Source organism: Mustela putorius, unplaced genomic scaffold, assembly GCF_011764305.1.
Source record: "Mustela putorius furo isolate JIRA1106 unplaced genomic scaffold, ASM1176430v1.1 tig00000095_pilon_pilon_pilon, whole genome shotgun sequence".
Classification (NCBI taxonomy): Eukaryota; Metazoa; Chordata; class Mammalia; order Carnivora; family Mustelidae; genus Mustela; species Mustela putorius.
The window spans coordinates 14,668,808-14,683,977 of NW_025421280.1; the positions used below are offsets into that span (position 1 = coordinate 14,668,808).

Sequence of the window (15,170 nt, forward strand, 5' to 3'; positions counted from 1 at the left end):
CTCTCCTGCAGCTGTACAGCACAGTGGCCGACCTACTGGGGTCCAAAGAAGAGGGAGGCTGAATTCAGCCTGGCGGGCATGGGTTGGTGACCCCAAATGCTGACAACAGAACAGGAAAAGAGCCAGATGCTTAAAAGGGCATAAAATAAAGAGCCCCTAAAGGCTTTGCTATTTGGATTTTGCACTGGGGATGGTCCACAGAACACAGAGAAGATCTGGTCATATTTATAGTAGGTCCATGGAATGTTAGGCTCTTTTTTCAGAACAAAATGGACTTCAGAGTCCTCAAAAAATTCTGGACCACAGGCAGAGGCCTACTCTCAGAGGCAAAGGACATGAGTAATAAGTAATGTATTTTCTTTTTATTTTTTAAACAGATTTTATTTATTTATTTGACAGAGAGATCAAAGTAGGCAGAGAGAGAGAGAGAGAGGAAGCAGGCTCCCCGTGGAGCAGAGAGCCCGATGTGGAGCTCGATCCCAGGACCCTGAGATCATGACCTGAGCCAAAGGCAGAGGCTTAACCCACTGAGCCACCCAGGCGCCCCAGTAATGTGTATTTTCTTATCACTGGAGAAAGATCTCTCTCATGTGTGTTGCTTCATGTGAGCCTCATATCACCTCAGTAGTAGAAGAGAAACCCAGGATCTGGAGCAGCTGAGTGGTTTGCTCAAGGTCATGGGCTGATACAGGGCAAAGGCAGGGCTGGAACCCAGAATTTTCAGAGTCTAAGCCCAGAGATCTTGCTTCTGCATTGTCTCTGCAGGGCAGGGCAATGAGTCCTTGCCTCTCTGTGTTGGTCCCTGCGAGCCCCAAATCACCTTTGGGATTTTTAGACTGAAGAAAGGCCTTCATTGTTCTAACTTGATTTCTGACTGAATAACCCTCTGCTGGCCTACTCCGTGTCTTCTCTACTTAGGTGCACACAAAGCTCCTTTTAGTCCCTTGGCTGCTGCAGAAGGGAGCAAAGAGTCCTCCCTCCTCACCACATCCACATCACTGTACCCTACATCCTCGGCTGTACCTGGCTGGTTTGGGAGAGCTGTACACTGACTCCGTCACCCGTCCCTCCCTAGGCATCCTGGGGACACAGTGCTGGCTGCTTCTCCCCACGGATCATTATGGGCCTTATAAAGGCTCCATTTCTCATTGCCTCTTCTTACCTTTAAAAAATATATATATATTTATTTGAAAGAGAGAGAGACAGCATGAGCGGAGGGAGGAGGCAAATGGCAAATGGAGAGGGAGAAGCGGACTCTTCACTGACCAGGGAGCCTGATGTGATTCAGGGCTCCATCCCAGGACCCTGGGATCATGGCCTGAGCTGAAGGCAGATGCTTAACCGACTGAGCCACCCAGGTGCCCCTCTTCTTGCTTTAAACTTTAGAAGAACTTTGGGGCGCCTGGGTGGCTCATCAGTTAAGATCCCAGGGTTCTGGGATCGAGCCCCACATCAGACTCCCTGCTTACCAGGGAATCTGCTTCTCCCTCTCCTTCTGTGCTCTCCCTCTCTCTCTCAAATAAATAAATAAAATCTTAAAAAGAAGAAGAAGAAAAACGACAATAACAACAACTCTGAGTAAGATAGGATTTCTAAAGAACGGCTGCAAGCAAAAAAGGAACTTCTGGGGTATAAACCAGTCTCTCTTTGGAGGGTCTTTCATTGCTTGTCTTCCCCCCTCTAAAATTCGCATTTTGAAGTTTGAACCTCCAATACAAAGGTGACTTTATTTAGAAATAAAGTTGTTGCAAATGTAATTAGTTAAGATGAGGTCATACTGGTGCAGGTGGGCCTCTCACCCGATATGACTGCCAGCCTTAGAAAAATTTAAACATAGGAAAGAAAATCTGAACACAGAGGCACACACGCACAGGGAGAACGCTGCGTGGAGATGGAGGCAGACGGCAGCATGACACATCTATTAGCCAAGGAACGTGAAGACTGTCAGCAAACTGCCAGAAGCTGGGAAGAGGCGTGGTACAGATTCTCTGACAGCCCCCAGGAGGAACCAAACTGTGGACAACTTGATCTTGGACTTCTAACCTCTAAAACTCTAAGATGATCAATATCTGTTGTTTAGGCCACCCAGTTTGTGGTACTTTGCTATGACTGTTCCAGCAAAATAATACAGAGTTATCTAATAAAAATCTAAGATTTTATTATTTAAAGAAAAAAAATTTTTTTAAGTGAGCTCTATACTCAACATAGGGCTTGAACTCATGACCCCGAGATCAAGAGTTGTATGCTCTACCAACTGGGCCAGCCAGATGTCCCCAAAACCTATTACAATTTTAAAATGCACCTGCTCAGGATGCCTGGGTGACTCAGTTGGTTAAGCATCTGCCTTCAGCTCAGGTCATGATCTCTGGGTCCTGGGATCAAATCCTGCAATGGGATTCCTGCTCAGCAGGGAGCCTGCTTCTTCCTCTGCCTTCTGCTCCCCTTGCTTGTGCTCTCTTGCTCTCTCTCTGACAAATGAATAAATTAAATCTAAAATAAAATAAAATAAAATGCACCCACTCTTTGACCCAGGGAGTCCACACTGGAGAACTCACCTTTCAGGTATGGTCTCACACTCCACAACCACACATCTATGCTGAAGTTCACAGAGGTATTATTTCATTTTCTTTAAAAAAGATTTTATTTATTTATTTGTCAGAGAGAGAGAGAGAACACAAGTAGGGGGAACGGCAGGCAGAGGCAGAGGGAGAAGCAGGTATCCTGCTGAGCAAGGAGCCTGATGCAGGACTCGATCCCAGGACCTTGGGGGATCATGACCTAAGCCAAAGGCAGACACTTAACTGACTGAGCCATGCAGGCGCCCCACCCATGAATTTGGAATATGGGCAGTAGATTAGACAAAAACATTGCACCAGCATTAAACGTCCTGAATGTAACAAAACACTGTGGTTATGTGACAGAATATTCTTACTCTCAGTAAATACACCCTGAAGTATTGGAGGTAAAGGGCCCAATGTAAGCAACCTATTTCAAATGGTCCCAAATATAGACAGATAGATAGATAGATGAGAATGTTTAATAAAGCCAATGGAGCAACTGTTTAAAAATTGGTAATAAATAAAACACGGTAGACATATCCCATGGAATGACACTCAGCCATAGAGGAAACAAACTACTGAGACAGGCAGCTCCACAAAAGAACCTCAAGAACACAACACCCAAGCGAAGAGAGCCAGATACCAACGACGACCTATATAACACGACAGCATTTCTGTGAAAGTTCAAAAAAAGGTGAAACTGTAGAAATAGAAGACAGATCTGTGGTTGTGTGGGGCTGGGATTTACTGGAAATGGGCAGGAGGGAACTTTGGGGAGCGGCAGAAATGCTCTACAACTGGGTTGTGGCAGGGTGCCCAGCTAGGTGAATTTGATGGTAGGTAGATGATACATACCTCAATAAAGCAGTTAAAATGGATTGATTTAGGGAAAGTGTATATAAGAATACTCTGTGCTCATCTTATTTTTCTATAGATTTGAAATTATTTCAAAATAAAATATTAAAAGTGGGATGGGGCACCTGGGTGGCTCAGTGGGTGAAAGCCTCTGCCTTCAGCTCAGGTCATGATCTCAGGGTCCTGGGATCGAGCCCCATGTCAGGCTCTCTGCTCAGCGGGGAGCCTGCTTCCCCCCCCTTCTCTGCCTGCCCCTCTGCCTACTTGTGGCCTTTCTCTGTCAAATAAATAAATTTAAAAAACAAACAAACAAAAAAACAAACACTAATTCTAAGGGATACATGCACCCATATGTTTACAGCAGCATTATTTACAGTAGCCAAGATGTGGAAACAGCCCAAGTGTCCACTGATTGATGAATGGATAAAGAAGATGTAGTAGATACATACCATATTGCTCAGCCATAAGAAAGAATGAAATCTTGCCTTTTGCAATGATGTGAATGGAGCTAGATAGAGAGTATTATACTAAGCGAAGAAAGTCAGTCAAAAAAGACAGATACCATATGATTTCACTCATATGTGGAATTTAAGAAACAAAACAAATGAACAAAGGATAAAAGAGAAACAATCAAAAAACAGACTCTAAACTGTAGAAAACGAACTGATGGTTACCAGAGGGGAAGTGGGGGGAGGGGTAAAATTGGGGATGGGGATTAAGGAGGACCCTTGTGATGAGCACTCTTATGTGAGCACTGTGGTATGGAAGTGATGAGTCACTATATTGTTCACCTGGAGCTCTTATAACACCGAATGTTAACTAACTGGAATTAAAATTTTAAAAAATCTTGGGGCACCTGGGTGGCTCAGTCAGTTTAGCACCTGATTCTTGATTTCGGCTCCTGTCATGATCTCAGGATTGTGAGTGAGCCCCACATCAGGCTCTGTGCTGGGTGAGGAGCCTGCTGAAGATTCCCTCTCCCCCTCTCCCTCTGCCCCTTCCCCTCTTTGCCTAATAAAAAAAAAAAAAGAAAAAAAGAAAAAAATTTTAAAAATCTTTAAAAAAAGGATTTAACCACTGGTTATGTCATTTTTGTGTAGGAATATAAAAACTTACCCAAACATATTAATAAAAGTCAGTAAAATAAAAAAAAATTAAAAAAAAAACAGAATGGGGGCACCTGGGTGGCTCAGTGGGTTAAAGCCTCTGCCTTTGGCTCAGGTCATGATCCCAGGGTCCTGGGATTGAGCTCCGCATCGGGCTCTCTGCTCTGCAGGGAGTCTGCTTCCTCCCCTCTCTCTCTGCCTGCCTCTCTGCCTACTTGTGATCTCTCACTCTCTGTCAAATAAATAAAATCTTTAAATAAATAAATAAATAAATAGAATGAGTAAATCTGTGTGGGCTGGTATGAAATTATTTCGAAGATACATCAGTTCACACCTATGTGAAGTAATGTGAACAGTGTCACTATGCATGTTTGAAAACTTTACAGGTACAACAGATCTCTGCAGAAACATGTATGCTCAGCACAGCAGTGAGTGGACAATGGCCCACTGTCGGTTGGCGGGAATGAAGGTTTGCTGGCACTCTGCGTTGCCACTTGTTTGTGTACTGTCCGTGGCTACTTTTGCACAACAGCAGAGCTTGGGAGTTGCAACAGAAATAGTAGGACCCATAAAGTAAAAAATATTTGCTATCTTGCCCTTCACAGAAAACACGTCAATCCCTGCCTTAGAAAAATGGAAGACATGTTCACAAGACAGCAAGAGCTTCCTCAAGGAACTGGGATCTAGGATGGAAAAGGGATCGAATTTTCATTACAAACCTTTTTGTACTCTTTTTTTTTTTTTAAGATTTTATTTATTTATTCGACAGAGAGAGATCATAAGCAGGCAGAGAGGCAGGCAGAGAGAGAGAGAGAGAGGAGAAAGCAGGCTCCCTGCTGAGCACAGAGCCCGATGCAGGACTCGATGCGGGACTCGATCCCAGGACCCTGAGATCACGACCTGAGCCAAAGGCAGCGGCCCAACCCACTGAGCCACCCAGGCGCCCCACCTTTTTGTACTCTTTAAAGTTGTTGTTTTTTTTAATGATTTTATTTGAGAGCAAGAGAGAAACAGAGAAAGCAAGCATGAGCAGCGGGAAGGGCAGAGAAGCAGGCTCCCTGCTGAGCAGGGAGCCAGGAGATGGGGCTGGATCCCAGGGCCCTGGGATCATGACCTGAGCTAAAGGCTGACGCTTAACTGACTGAGCACCCCCAGGAGTCCCTCTGTAAAGTTTTTTGTACTCTGAGACTACATGGCTTTGATTTAAGTAGTTTGTAAAAATTATTTAAGATTGCCATTCATTTTATTTACTTTATTTTTTTAAGATTTTAAAAACTTTAAAAAGGTTTTATTTATTTATTCGTGAGAGACAGAGTGAGAGAGAGAAAGAGCATGAGAGGGGGAAGGGTTGGAGGGAGGAAGCAGACTCTGCTGAGCGTGGAGCCTGATGCAGGACTCGATTCCAGGACTCCAAGATCATGATGTGAGCCGAGGGCAGATGCCTAACTGACTGAGCCACCCAAGTGCCCTTAAGATTTTTATTTATTTATTAGAGAGAGAGAGAGAGAGAAAGCAAGCATGGTGGGGGGAGGGCAGAGGGAGAGGGAGAAGCAGGTTCCCTGCCAAACAAGGAGCCTGATACAGAACTTGATCCCAGGACCCTGGGACTATGACCTGAGCCGAAGACAGCAGCTTAACGACTGAGCCACCCAGAAACCCTGATTTCCTTTCATTTTAAAAGATCAACACCACTGCTCTCAGCTCAAGAGAATGCTGCCCTCTATAATCACCAGCATCTGCCCCAGGTGTATTTTACGTCCTCTTGGTATCAGAAACCAGCCAGTGAGGCTCCCTTGATAAATCACCTCTTGCTTTTTCTCAGAGGCCAGTGTAGCTGGCACAGGGACACACTCGCTACACGCTACAGGGACATGTGCCCCAGGGACACACTCGCTACATACCTGGTCTTGTTTCCCCCAAATGATCTGCGTTGGAACCTTGATCTTGTCCATGTTCTGATGGAGGGAGTATCTCGACTTCTCACTGACGATTTCCAAAAACACTTTGCAGAAAAGGAAAACAAAATGAGTACACGCTGGGCTGTGCCAGCAGGCATCTGGACTCTACTGAGTTTGGGGACAGCCATGGAGTCGGGCTGCCACCTTCTGTCTTTAGACGCCCCAGACAATGGTCAAGGTCTCAGGAATGTAAAATATAGAAGCCAGCTGCCCATAAAGCTTCACTGGTCACAAATGCCAAGCTTAAACACAGCTACTTACGCTTTCGGTAGAAGTTGTTATGAGGAAGACGGACATCAACAAGGCCTTGCAGGATCTACGGAGAAGGGAGCCATGGTTAGAAGGCAAGAGATAGTGTTTCCTCAAGCCCCCCGTGGCTCCGGGACAGTGAAGGAAATGAAGTCCAGCAACGTAAGGCACTGTCAAGGTTTTAGGGCCCACAGTTCCAAATTTCCACCATGGAGTAAACACTGTAATTGGAAGTGAGGGTCATCTGATGGTTCTCCTTTGTAATTAGGCAGGAACCCGGGTAATACTGGGAAGCCAAAGCATGTAAAAAATCTGACCTGGGCTCACAGCCACTTTATCTTGAGATATTCTCTGCTTAGCCTAAGATACAATGAAGGTTGGAAATAATATCAAGGAACTGTTTAGGAACATCCACATGCAGAACAAGGTCTATTAAAAAAAAAAAATCAAATTATTGGGGATGATGGGCCTCTTGAACAACAGAGATTAACTATTTAACAATTCTGGGATGGGTTCCACAGTCCTTTGTTTATTATTTAGTGTTATCTTTCCTTTCCTTTTGGAGGGCTGGTGAAGGTTGCACCAGCGTGGGCAGGATGTTCTCCTGGACCCAGGATCCTGACCCAGAGACTGGCTGTGGGAAGAAGGAACACAGCCCTCCTCTTCCTCCTGCTGCAGGATCCCCTCAGCACTGGCACTCCTCTCATCTACCTGGGAATGGTGTGAGCCCCTCACATGCACGCTGAGGAGTCCTGTGCATTGACTGAAGGGGGAAAATCCAGCCAGAACTGCTCTGAACCAACCCTCTGGAGCATGACTAGGAGGCGACCATTCTGGAAGTGAAATCCTGGAGGTGAGACCAATGGCAAGTCGTCCAACACACTGCGCTTGGCATCAGCCATTCTGTTTGCTCTACTCTGTATCCTGCACCCGCACACGTATTCGTCTTGCATCCTCTACTTCTGCTCTACCCACCCAGCCACCCGTCTTGCATCTCTGACTCATGTGTGCATGTATCTCTCTATGCACCCACCTGCCTTGTACCTACCCATCCACCAGCCTCCATCCTGCTTCATGCAGACATCCAGCCATCCGGCCATCCTCTATCCCTGAATCACACATGCACGTCTACTGATACACCCTCTATCCTGCATCTGCCAATCCACCTGCCTTCCGCCCCTGCGCTCTCCAGGCATCCTCCCATCCATCCAACCAAGTACTCAGCCCTTCATCTCTCCTGCATCCCGAAATCACCTGTGCACGTACATGCAAAAATTCATGCGTCCATCTGCTCCGCGGCACATCCATTCTCCACCTCTGCATCATCCGGGCATCTGCCCTCCCTCTGACCACCATCCCCCCCCGCCCCAGTTTGTTCCGAGGACCTATTTCATATAAGCAGTGTGCAAAAGGCTGCAGACAGAGCAGGCAGGTAAGACAAAATCCTTGATCTGACTGAGGTCAGAGTGGAAGACACAGGCAAGTAAACAGATAAACGTAACATGACACAGAGTGCTCGGGTGCTCCTGGTCTCCTAGGAGGGAAGACTTCGAGAGCTGCCACTTGCTTTCTCCCAGTGTTTTCACATTCCCAACAGCTTAAAACATGGAATCTCCTAAAGCACTGGTTGGCCACTCTCTTCTCGGCAGAGAGCATGGCTGGGAGGGAATCAGTGCAACCTCACAACTAAAAAGATTTCAGGGCTAGAACGTACCACAGAATCAGATTCTGGGTGCTTCTACACCCACTAACTGAGTCGTGTTCAGGCCTTCGGCATAGAGCCCAACTCCCTCAACTTCTAGGAGGTTCCACCCCACCACGAGGCAGAGTCCAGTTCCTACACTAGAAAGTGATTAGCTGCCGTTATGAAATTAAGCCACACATTCTTGTCTCTTGGTTCCCACACCACCTCCCTGGATTCCCGGCTTTATTCAGCCCGTGACCTTTCACATCATCCTGGCTGATGGCTCTAACCGCACAGCTCCGGGCCAGACGTCCCTCAGCAGCGTCTGCATATGCAACCATCTGCTTGACATCTGCACCCGGAGGCCTCACAGACAACCTGACCACGGCCAAACTGGAGCCCTGAGCTTGTCCCCAGCAACTGTCCTCCCTCTTTCCTTCCCCTACTCAGAAACTGCTGCCTTTATCCAACTCAAGCACCGAAGTCACCTGGGCGTCCTCACTGCCTCTCATCCCCCACTGCCAATCTGCCAGTAAGGCCTGCCCATCATCCCTCCCAGAGCGGCTCGGGTCTCTAGTCTCCACTGCCCCCACCCTCGTCTACACCACTGTCCTCACCAGGCCACGGGAGCACCCCACTGGTTCTCTGCTTCAGTTTGTGCCCCCCACAGTCCCTCTTAGGAGAACTCCAGGCTCCTTCCCGAAACCTGGAAGGTGCTATGTGATCTAGCCCAGTGGTTCTCCAAGAGGCTCCTGGGGTTCATGAGGAATTCTGAACAAATTGATTATAGTTCAAGCTAGTTCCTCTGTAATGCTGCATGTTACTTGCCTGCTTCACTTTCATGCTCTCAGAAGCACTGTTCCTCAGAGACTACCTGTCAAGGGACAGCGCCATGATGCTGGTAGCTCATGGAATGAGGGCCTGTATGCTCTTGTGTCTTACCTTCTTCTGAGTTTTACTTTCTGATACGGTAAATAGCAATAGTCAGAACCCCTACAAATAAAGGCTCTTTGGGATTCTTAGCATTCTTAGGTGTGTAAAGCTGTCCTGAAACTAAAAAAAAAAAACAAAGAAGAGAAAAGAAAAAGAAACAAGTCTCCACTGTAGCCCTTGCTCCCCTACTCTCGTTCTAGATAGAGCCAGACCCCCTGGCCTCCTCCTTCCCTTGAACTTACTATGTTTTTCCCACCTCCACCCACAGTAGCTCCTCAGAGGGGCTTGTCAAATTCTCCCCTGCCTCCCTGCTTTCAGTCACTATACCATCTTCATCTCCTCCCCAGGACTTATCACCATGTGTACGGATATGTTTACTCATTAGCCGTCTGCCTCCTGCCCTGGCCTGTGTCTGCCCAGGTCCCCCCTCGGTCTTCTTTCTTCACCACTGTGCCCAAACACCATGCCTGACCTGCCGCAGGCACAGGACAGACGGCCACCAAATGACTACATAGAGGACTACGAAAGGGAAGGTCCTCCAGCTGGAGGAAGGGCGCCAGCTGGCCGCCCGAGCCTTTGGCAGAGGACAGGCATCTTGCTGCTGGAGCACGGTACCTGCTGGGGCACCTTGAAGCGGACATAGGAGCAGAGCTGGAGCATTTCACTCATCTCTTCTGGGGTGGATGGGATCAAGGGGATCTTCTCCATGGCGGCGGAGTCCTGCAGTTCTTTGAGCCGCTGCACAAACTGATTATCAGTTGAGTACTGCAGGCCTGCGGGATTCAAACCAAAACAGCTTGGCAATGTAGCTACCTTCTTACCAACTCCTATTATTATATAGGAAACTTACAATAGCAGCCCAGGGCTAACATATTTCAGGTGTTTTTCACCAGATTTCTTTTTCATTGGTATTGCCATCCTTGCTCAAAGTCAAAATCCCACTCTGAGAAACACAGAAAAAGACTCCTTCAGGATGGTTTAGGGACTGGTTACTCAAACTGTGGTCCACGGACCAGCAGCAGTGGAAGCCGTAGGAAATGCAGAATCCCAGACCCCTTCCAAAGTCTCTTGAATCTGAATCTGCACTTGAACAAGCTGCCGGAGAGGCACGTGTATGATAGAATTTAAGAAGCATCAGTTTAGGGGCGCCGGGGTGGCTCAGTTGGTTAAGCGACTGCCTTTGGCTCAGGTCATGATCCCGGAGGCCCGAGATCAAATCCCGCTTCGGGCTCCCAGCTCCACGGGAAGTCTGCTTCTCCCTCTGACCTTCTCCCCTCTCACGCTCTCTCTCACTCTCTCTCTCAAATGAATAAGATCTTTTTTAAAAAAAGAAAGAGAAAAAGATCAGTCTAGAAGACAACTTGCCCAAGCCCCTTCACGAAGAGGAGAGCTGATAAAGTACATTATGGGAAGAGAACACAGGACTGGAGTGACCAACGCCTCCTTCCCTGGCCCTGGAGCCACTTAGCAATATCTTTTTTGGGGTTAATACATAAACGAGAGGGAGGAAGAGACCCCTGTTAGCTGTCCCCCATGATGGTGCCGCAGCTTCCCTGTGCACAGCCACTCTTTCTCCAGACAGCATTAGGCGCTCATTGAGACCAAACACCTTTAAGGCTGGCCATTGTTTCCTATCTCCCTGGAACAAGACACGAGAGAATTCACACGAGCTGATGTGCATGGGAGGGCAAAACTCATTTTCACTTCCAATACTGAGCAAAAGTCTAGGTGTTTCACTTAGCTGACGAGATACATTTCATAACGCAAGCAGTGACTTCAATACTGTGCTGTAGAAACCCATACTTTATAAACCTCCTACATTCAGCAGTTCCTTTAAAGCGAGCACAAGCATCATGTGGCTTTTGTGATGCCATGGTGCAGATTACATGATCTATTTCCTTTCACTTTAAAAATAATCCTAGATTAAATGTCATGTGGTATCCTGGATTGGCCCCTGGAACAGAAAAAGCACATTAGTGGAAAAACGGATGAAATCCAAACAGAGCCTAGAGTTCAGTTAATAGTGCTGTACCAGTGTTGGTCTCTTAGCTGTGACAAATTTACTGGGCTAAGGTGCGCCATTAACAATGGGGGAAGCTGGGTGAAGGGTCTATGGGACTCTCTGTATTATCTTTGCAACATTTCTATAAATTTAAAACTCTTTCAAAGTAAAAAAGCTTATCTTTCCACATGCAATCTTAATTTATTTTTAATCAATTAATTAATCAAGTGCATAAGTGGGGAGGAGGGGTGGGGGGAGAAGGAGAGAATCTTAAGAAGGCTCCACACTCAGTGCAGACCCAGATGCGGGGCTCAATCTCAAGACCCTGAGATCATGATCTAAGCCGAAATCAAGAGTCAGATGCTTAACTGACTGAGCCACCCAGCTGCCCCCAAATAATCTTAATTTTAAATTTCCCATTAAAATGTAGGTGTGAAACTCAACTCTGAGGAAATAAACATACATTCAAAAAAGCCAGTTAGATTTGACCTTCCTAATAACTTCTATAGGAGCCGTTTCTCTGATTCTTAAACTTTATAACTAAAAGACCAAATGAATTCAGACACAGAGCTTAGAGAAAGGAGAAAAGAAAATGCTTCAGGAGGTTTTGTTTTGCTTTGTTTTTAAGATTTTATTTATTTAACAGAGATCACAAGTAGGCAGGAGAGGCAGGCAGGGTTGGCGGGTGGGGGGGAAGCAGGCTCCCTGCTGAGCAGGGAGCCCAATTCGGGGCTCAATCCCAGGACCCTGGGATCATGACCTGAGCTGAAGGCAGAGACTTTAACCCACTGAGCCATCCAGGCACTCCGCTTTGGGAGTTTCAATTTCAATGTCCTCAACAGACGTGAAAGCGATTTTGGTGACTAAAAGATTTTATTTTACTTTATTATTATTATTATTTTTAATATTTTATTTATTTATTTGACAGAGAACACAAGTAGGCAGAGAGGCAGGCAGAGAGAGAGAGAGAAGCAGGCTCTGCACTGAGCAGAGAGCCGGATGCGAGGCTCGATCCCAGGACCCTGGGATCATGACCTGGGCCGAAGGCAGAGGCTTTAACCCACTGAGCCACCCAGGCGCCTCTTACATTATTTTTTTAAAGATTTTATTTATTTATTTGACAGACAGAGATCACAAGTCATCAGAGAGGCAGGCAGGGAGAGAGAGGAGGAAGCAGGCTCTCTGCGGAGTAGAGAGCCCAATGTGGGGTTCGATCCCAGGACCCTGGGATCATGACCCGAGCCAAAGGCAGAGGCTTTAACCCACTGAGCCACCCAGGCACCCCGGTGACTAAAAGATTTGATAAGGTCAATTTACTTAGGTTTCAGTAGAAGGTGTGACAGCAGGTTCTAGCAGATAAAGGAGGTAGAGCATAAGAGTGACATGTAAGAGGTAGTGGACAATAAAGGATTTCCAAAAAGCCCCAGTTTGGGTTCTGGAGTCAGACAGCCTAGGATCCATTCCTATCATAGCTCTAGCAGAAATGTAATTTCTTTGTGCCTCAATGTTCCCACCTATAAAATGGGCATACTTCCTTAATCTGGATAGTAATTACCCATGAAAAAAGTCCTTGAGATGTACACTTACGATTTGGGTGATATACTTTGTGTAAATCAAAATCCAATAAAGTACCAGAGAGAGAGGGAACAGGAGAAGGAAAAAGAAAATTAAGATTTTTCTCTCTAACACATTATCAATCCAAATTTGAAGACTTCTATAAAAAAAATGAATTTTAAAAATCCAACTTCAGGGGTGCCTGGCTGGCTCAGTCAGTGGACTATGTGACTCTTGATCTTGGGATTAAGTCTGAGCCCCACACTGGATGTAGAGATCACTTAAAAAAATACAATCTTTTTTTTTTCCCTCCCAATAAAATCCTTTAAAAAGCTCAACTTCAAATTGTAATTTCTGGAGACATATTACAGCCCAAGTTGACATGTATATACATAAAAACACAGAAACTAAAGTTTGTTGATTTCTAAAAAAAGACCCCGTCATGTATCAAGATTACTGAGTTTTCAGCAGAAAAGGAGAAAGGCATAATAAGAGTACTTTCATCTTATAAGGATATGGCAAGAATTAAATCCATATAAAGACCTTAGCTCGTAAGAGCTCAATAAATGTTGGATGTTAGGGGCACCTGGGTGGCTCAGTCAGTTGAGCTCTGACTCTTGGTTACAGCTCAGGTCATGACCTCAGGGTCATGGGACTGGAGCCCGCACTGGGCTCCATTCTGAGCGTGGAGTATGTTTATCCCTCTCCCTCGGCTCTTACCCCTGCACACACTCTCTCTCTTTCAAATAAATAAAATCTTAAAAAAATATGTTGGATGTTAATATTATCATTATAATTCAAAGTATTTATATGCTGCAAAGTACTAGACACATTTTAATTAACTGCCTTGAATCCTTTGTGGAACAAGGCTGGCTCTAGATTTTAAAAGTTAGGAAGGTTATGATTATGGTTATACAATTCCTGTTGGTTCGTTATCACTAAAGCATTGCATCTCTCTAAAGTAGACACTGAAAACATGATGCTACAAGACAGTGCAGGGACGGTACTGGCTCCTTAAGAGTTTCAGAACCCTCCGCGCTCAAGTCCTACACAGGGCTACTGCAGCCTTGAAACTTACCAGCAGGGCACACAAGAGAAAGGCTGCAGACATCTGATGGGTAGTAAGCAGCATAGACTCCAGCCACGTGGCCACCCATGGAGGTGCCTATCAGGTGGAAGGGTTTTTTGTTCAGCTTGAGGCATTCTACAAACTAGGGAGGGAAATGAGAAGGAGATTTGGTCACAAAGCTACAGACAATAACAAAACTGATTACACAGCGGAATACCTCTGAAATCTACTAGATCCATTATCCAGACAAACCCTGTGGCATATCATCCTTTTACATAATCCTCTTTACCTGGCACAGGTCATTGAAGGGTCATTTATAAGTATAAAATCGACAAGGATTCCCCTAACTCATGAGCCAGCAAACTTTTTTTTTTTTTTTTTTAAACAAAGGTCTCAAGGAAAGTATATTTTTTGCCTTCTGGGTCATAGGTTCTCTGTTGCAACTACTCAACTCCAGTATTGTAACACAAAAGTGGCCAGAGGTAATATGTAAATGAATGAGCATGGTTATATTCCAAGAAAACTTGGCTTACAAATATAGTTGCAGGCCAACCAGGGTTTGCTGACTCTTGCCCTACATTCAAAGCCCTTCCCACCCATCCACCCATTTCATATAATAATCCACTTCTCTGTTTATTTAACTGTCTGACCATTCATCCCACCATTCTACCAACCATCCACCCATCTAAAAAAATATTTAATGGATATCTATTATGTATAAGGAACTATGGTCAGCTCCTGAGGATACAGCAAAGACCCCAACAGACAAGGTCCCTGACTTCATCAGAATACACACTTTAAAGGGGGGGTTAGGCTGGGCGCAGACATTAAATAAACATCCTCGTCTGGGGAAAATTCATAATGCCTATCTGTAACTTATAGATTACTAAATTCTGAAGTGGTTCATAAGCCCCATGACCTTGAAAGCCCAGAGAGAGGCTGAAGCTAGATGCTAAAATAGAACAAAATGCAAAGAGCACTGTCCCCATCCTCCACAACTAGGCAGAGGGGCTATCATTATGTTGTGTCATGTAGGTGTAAGCAAAAAAAAAAAATAGACTCTAGGGAAATGGTCTTGAGGATTCTAAACTCCTTTTTTAAAGAGCTAAAAAAAATGTCCATATCCTATTTCTTGAGAAGTAACTAAAGCAGGCTTCCAGAACGGTCTGCCGTAGGTCCTGGTCCTTCAGAGCAGACCAGTG

The 15,170-nt window shown here is 45.6% G+C and overlaps 1 protein-coding gene across 5 annotated transcripts in view; it reads right to left on the bottom strand.

The window, feature by feature from the left end:
• The window catches only part of ABHD6 (abhydrolase domain containing 6, acylglycerol lipase), a 53,353-nt gene that overhangs the window by 3,685 nt on the left and 34,498 nt on the right, over positions 1-15,170 (bottom strand). For all 5 annotated transcript variants that reach the window (XM_004738254.3, XM_004738253.3, XM_004738255.3 and 2 more), the window contains 4 exons: positions 13,978-14,110; positions 9,959-10,116; positions 6,739-6,793; positions 6,421-6,521 (listed from right to left, as the gene is read on the bottom strand). In XM_004738254.3, the coding sequence (XP_004738311.1) occupies positions 6,421-6,521; positions 6,739-6,793; positions 9,959-10,116; positions 13,978-14,110 (447 nt within the window). The remainder of the gene's footprint in view (positions 1-6,420; positions 6,522-6,738; positions 6,794-9,958; positions 10,117-13,977; positions 14,111-15,170) is intronic.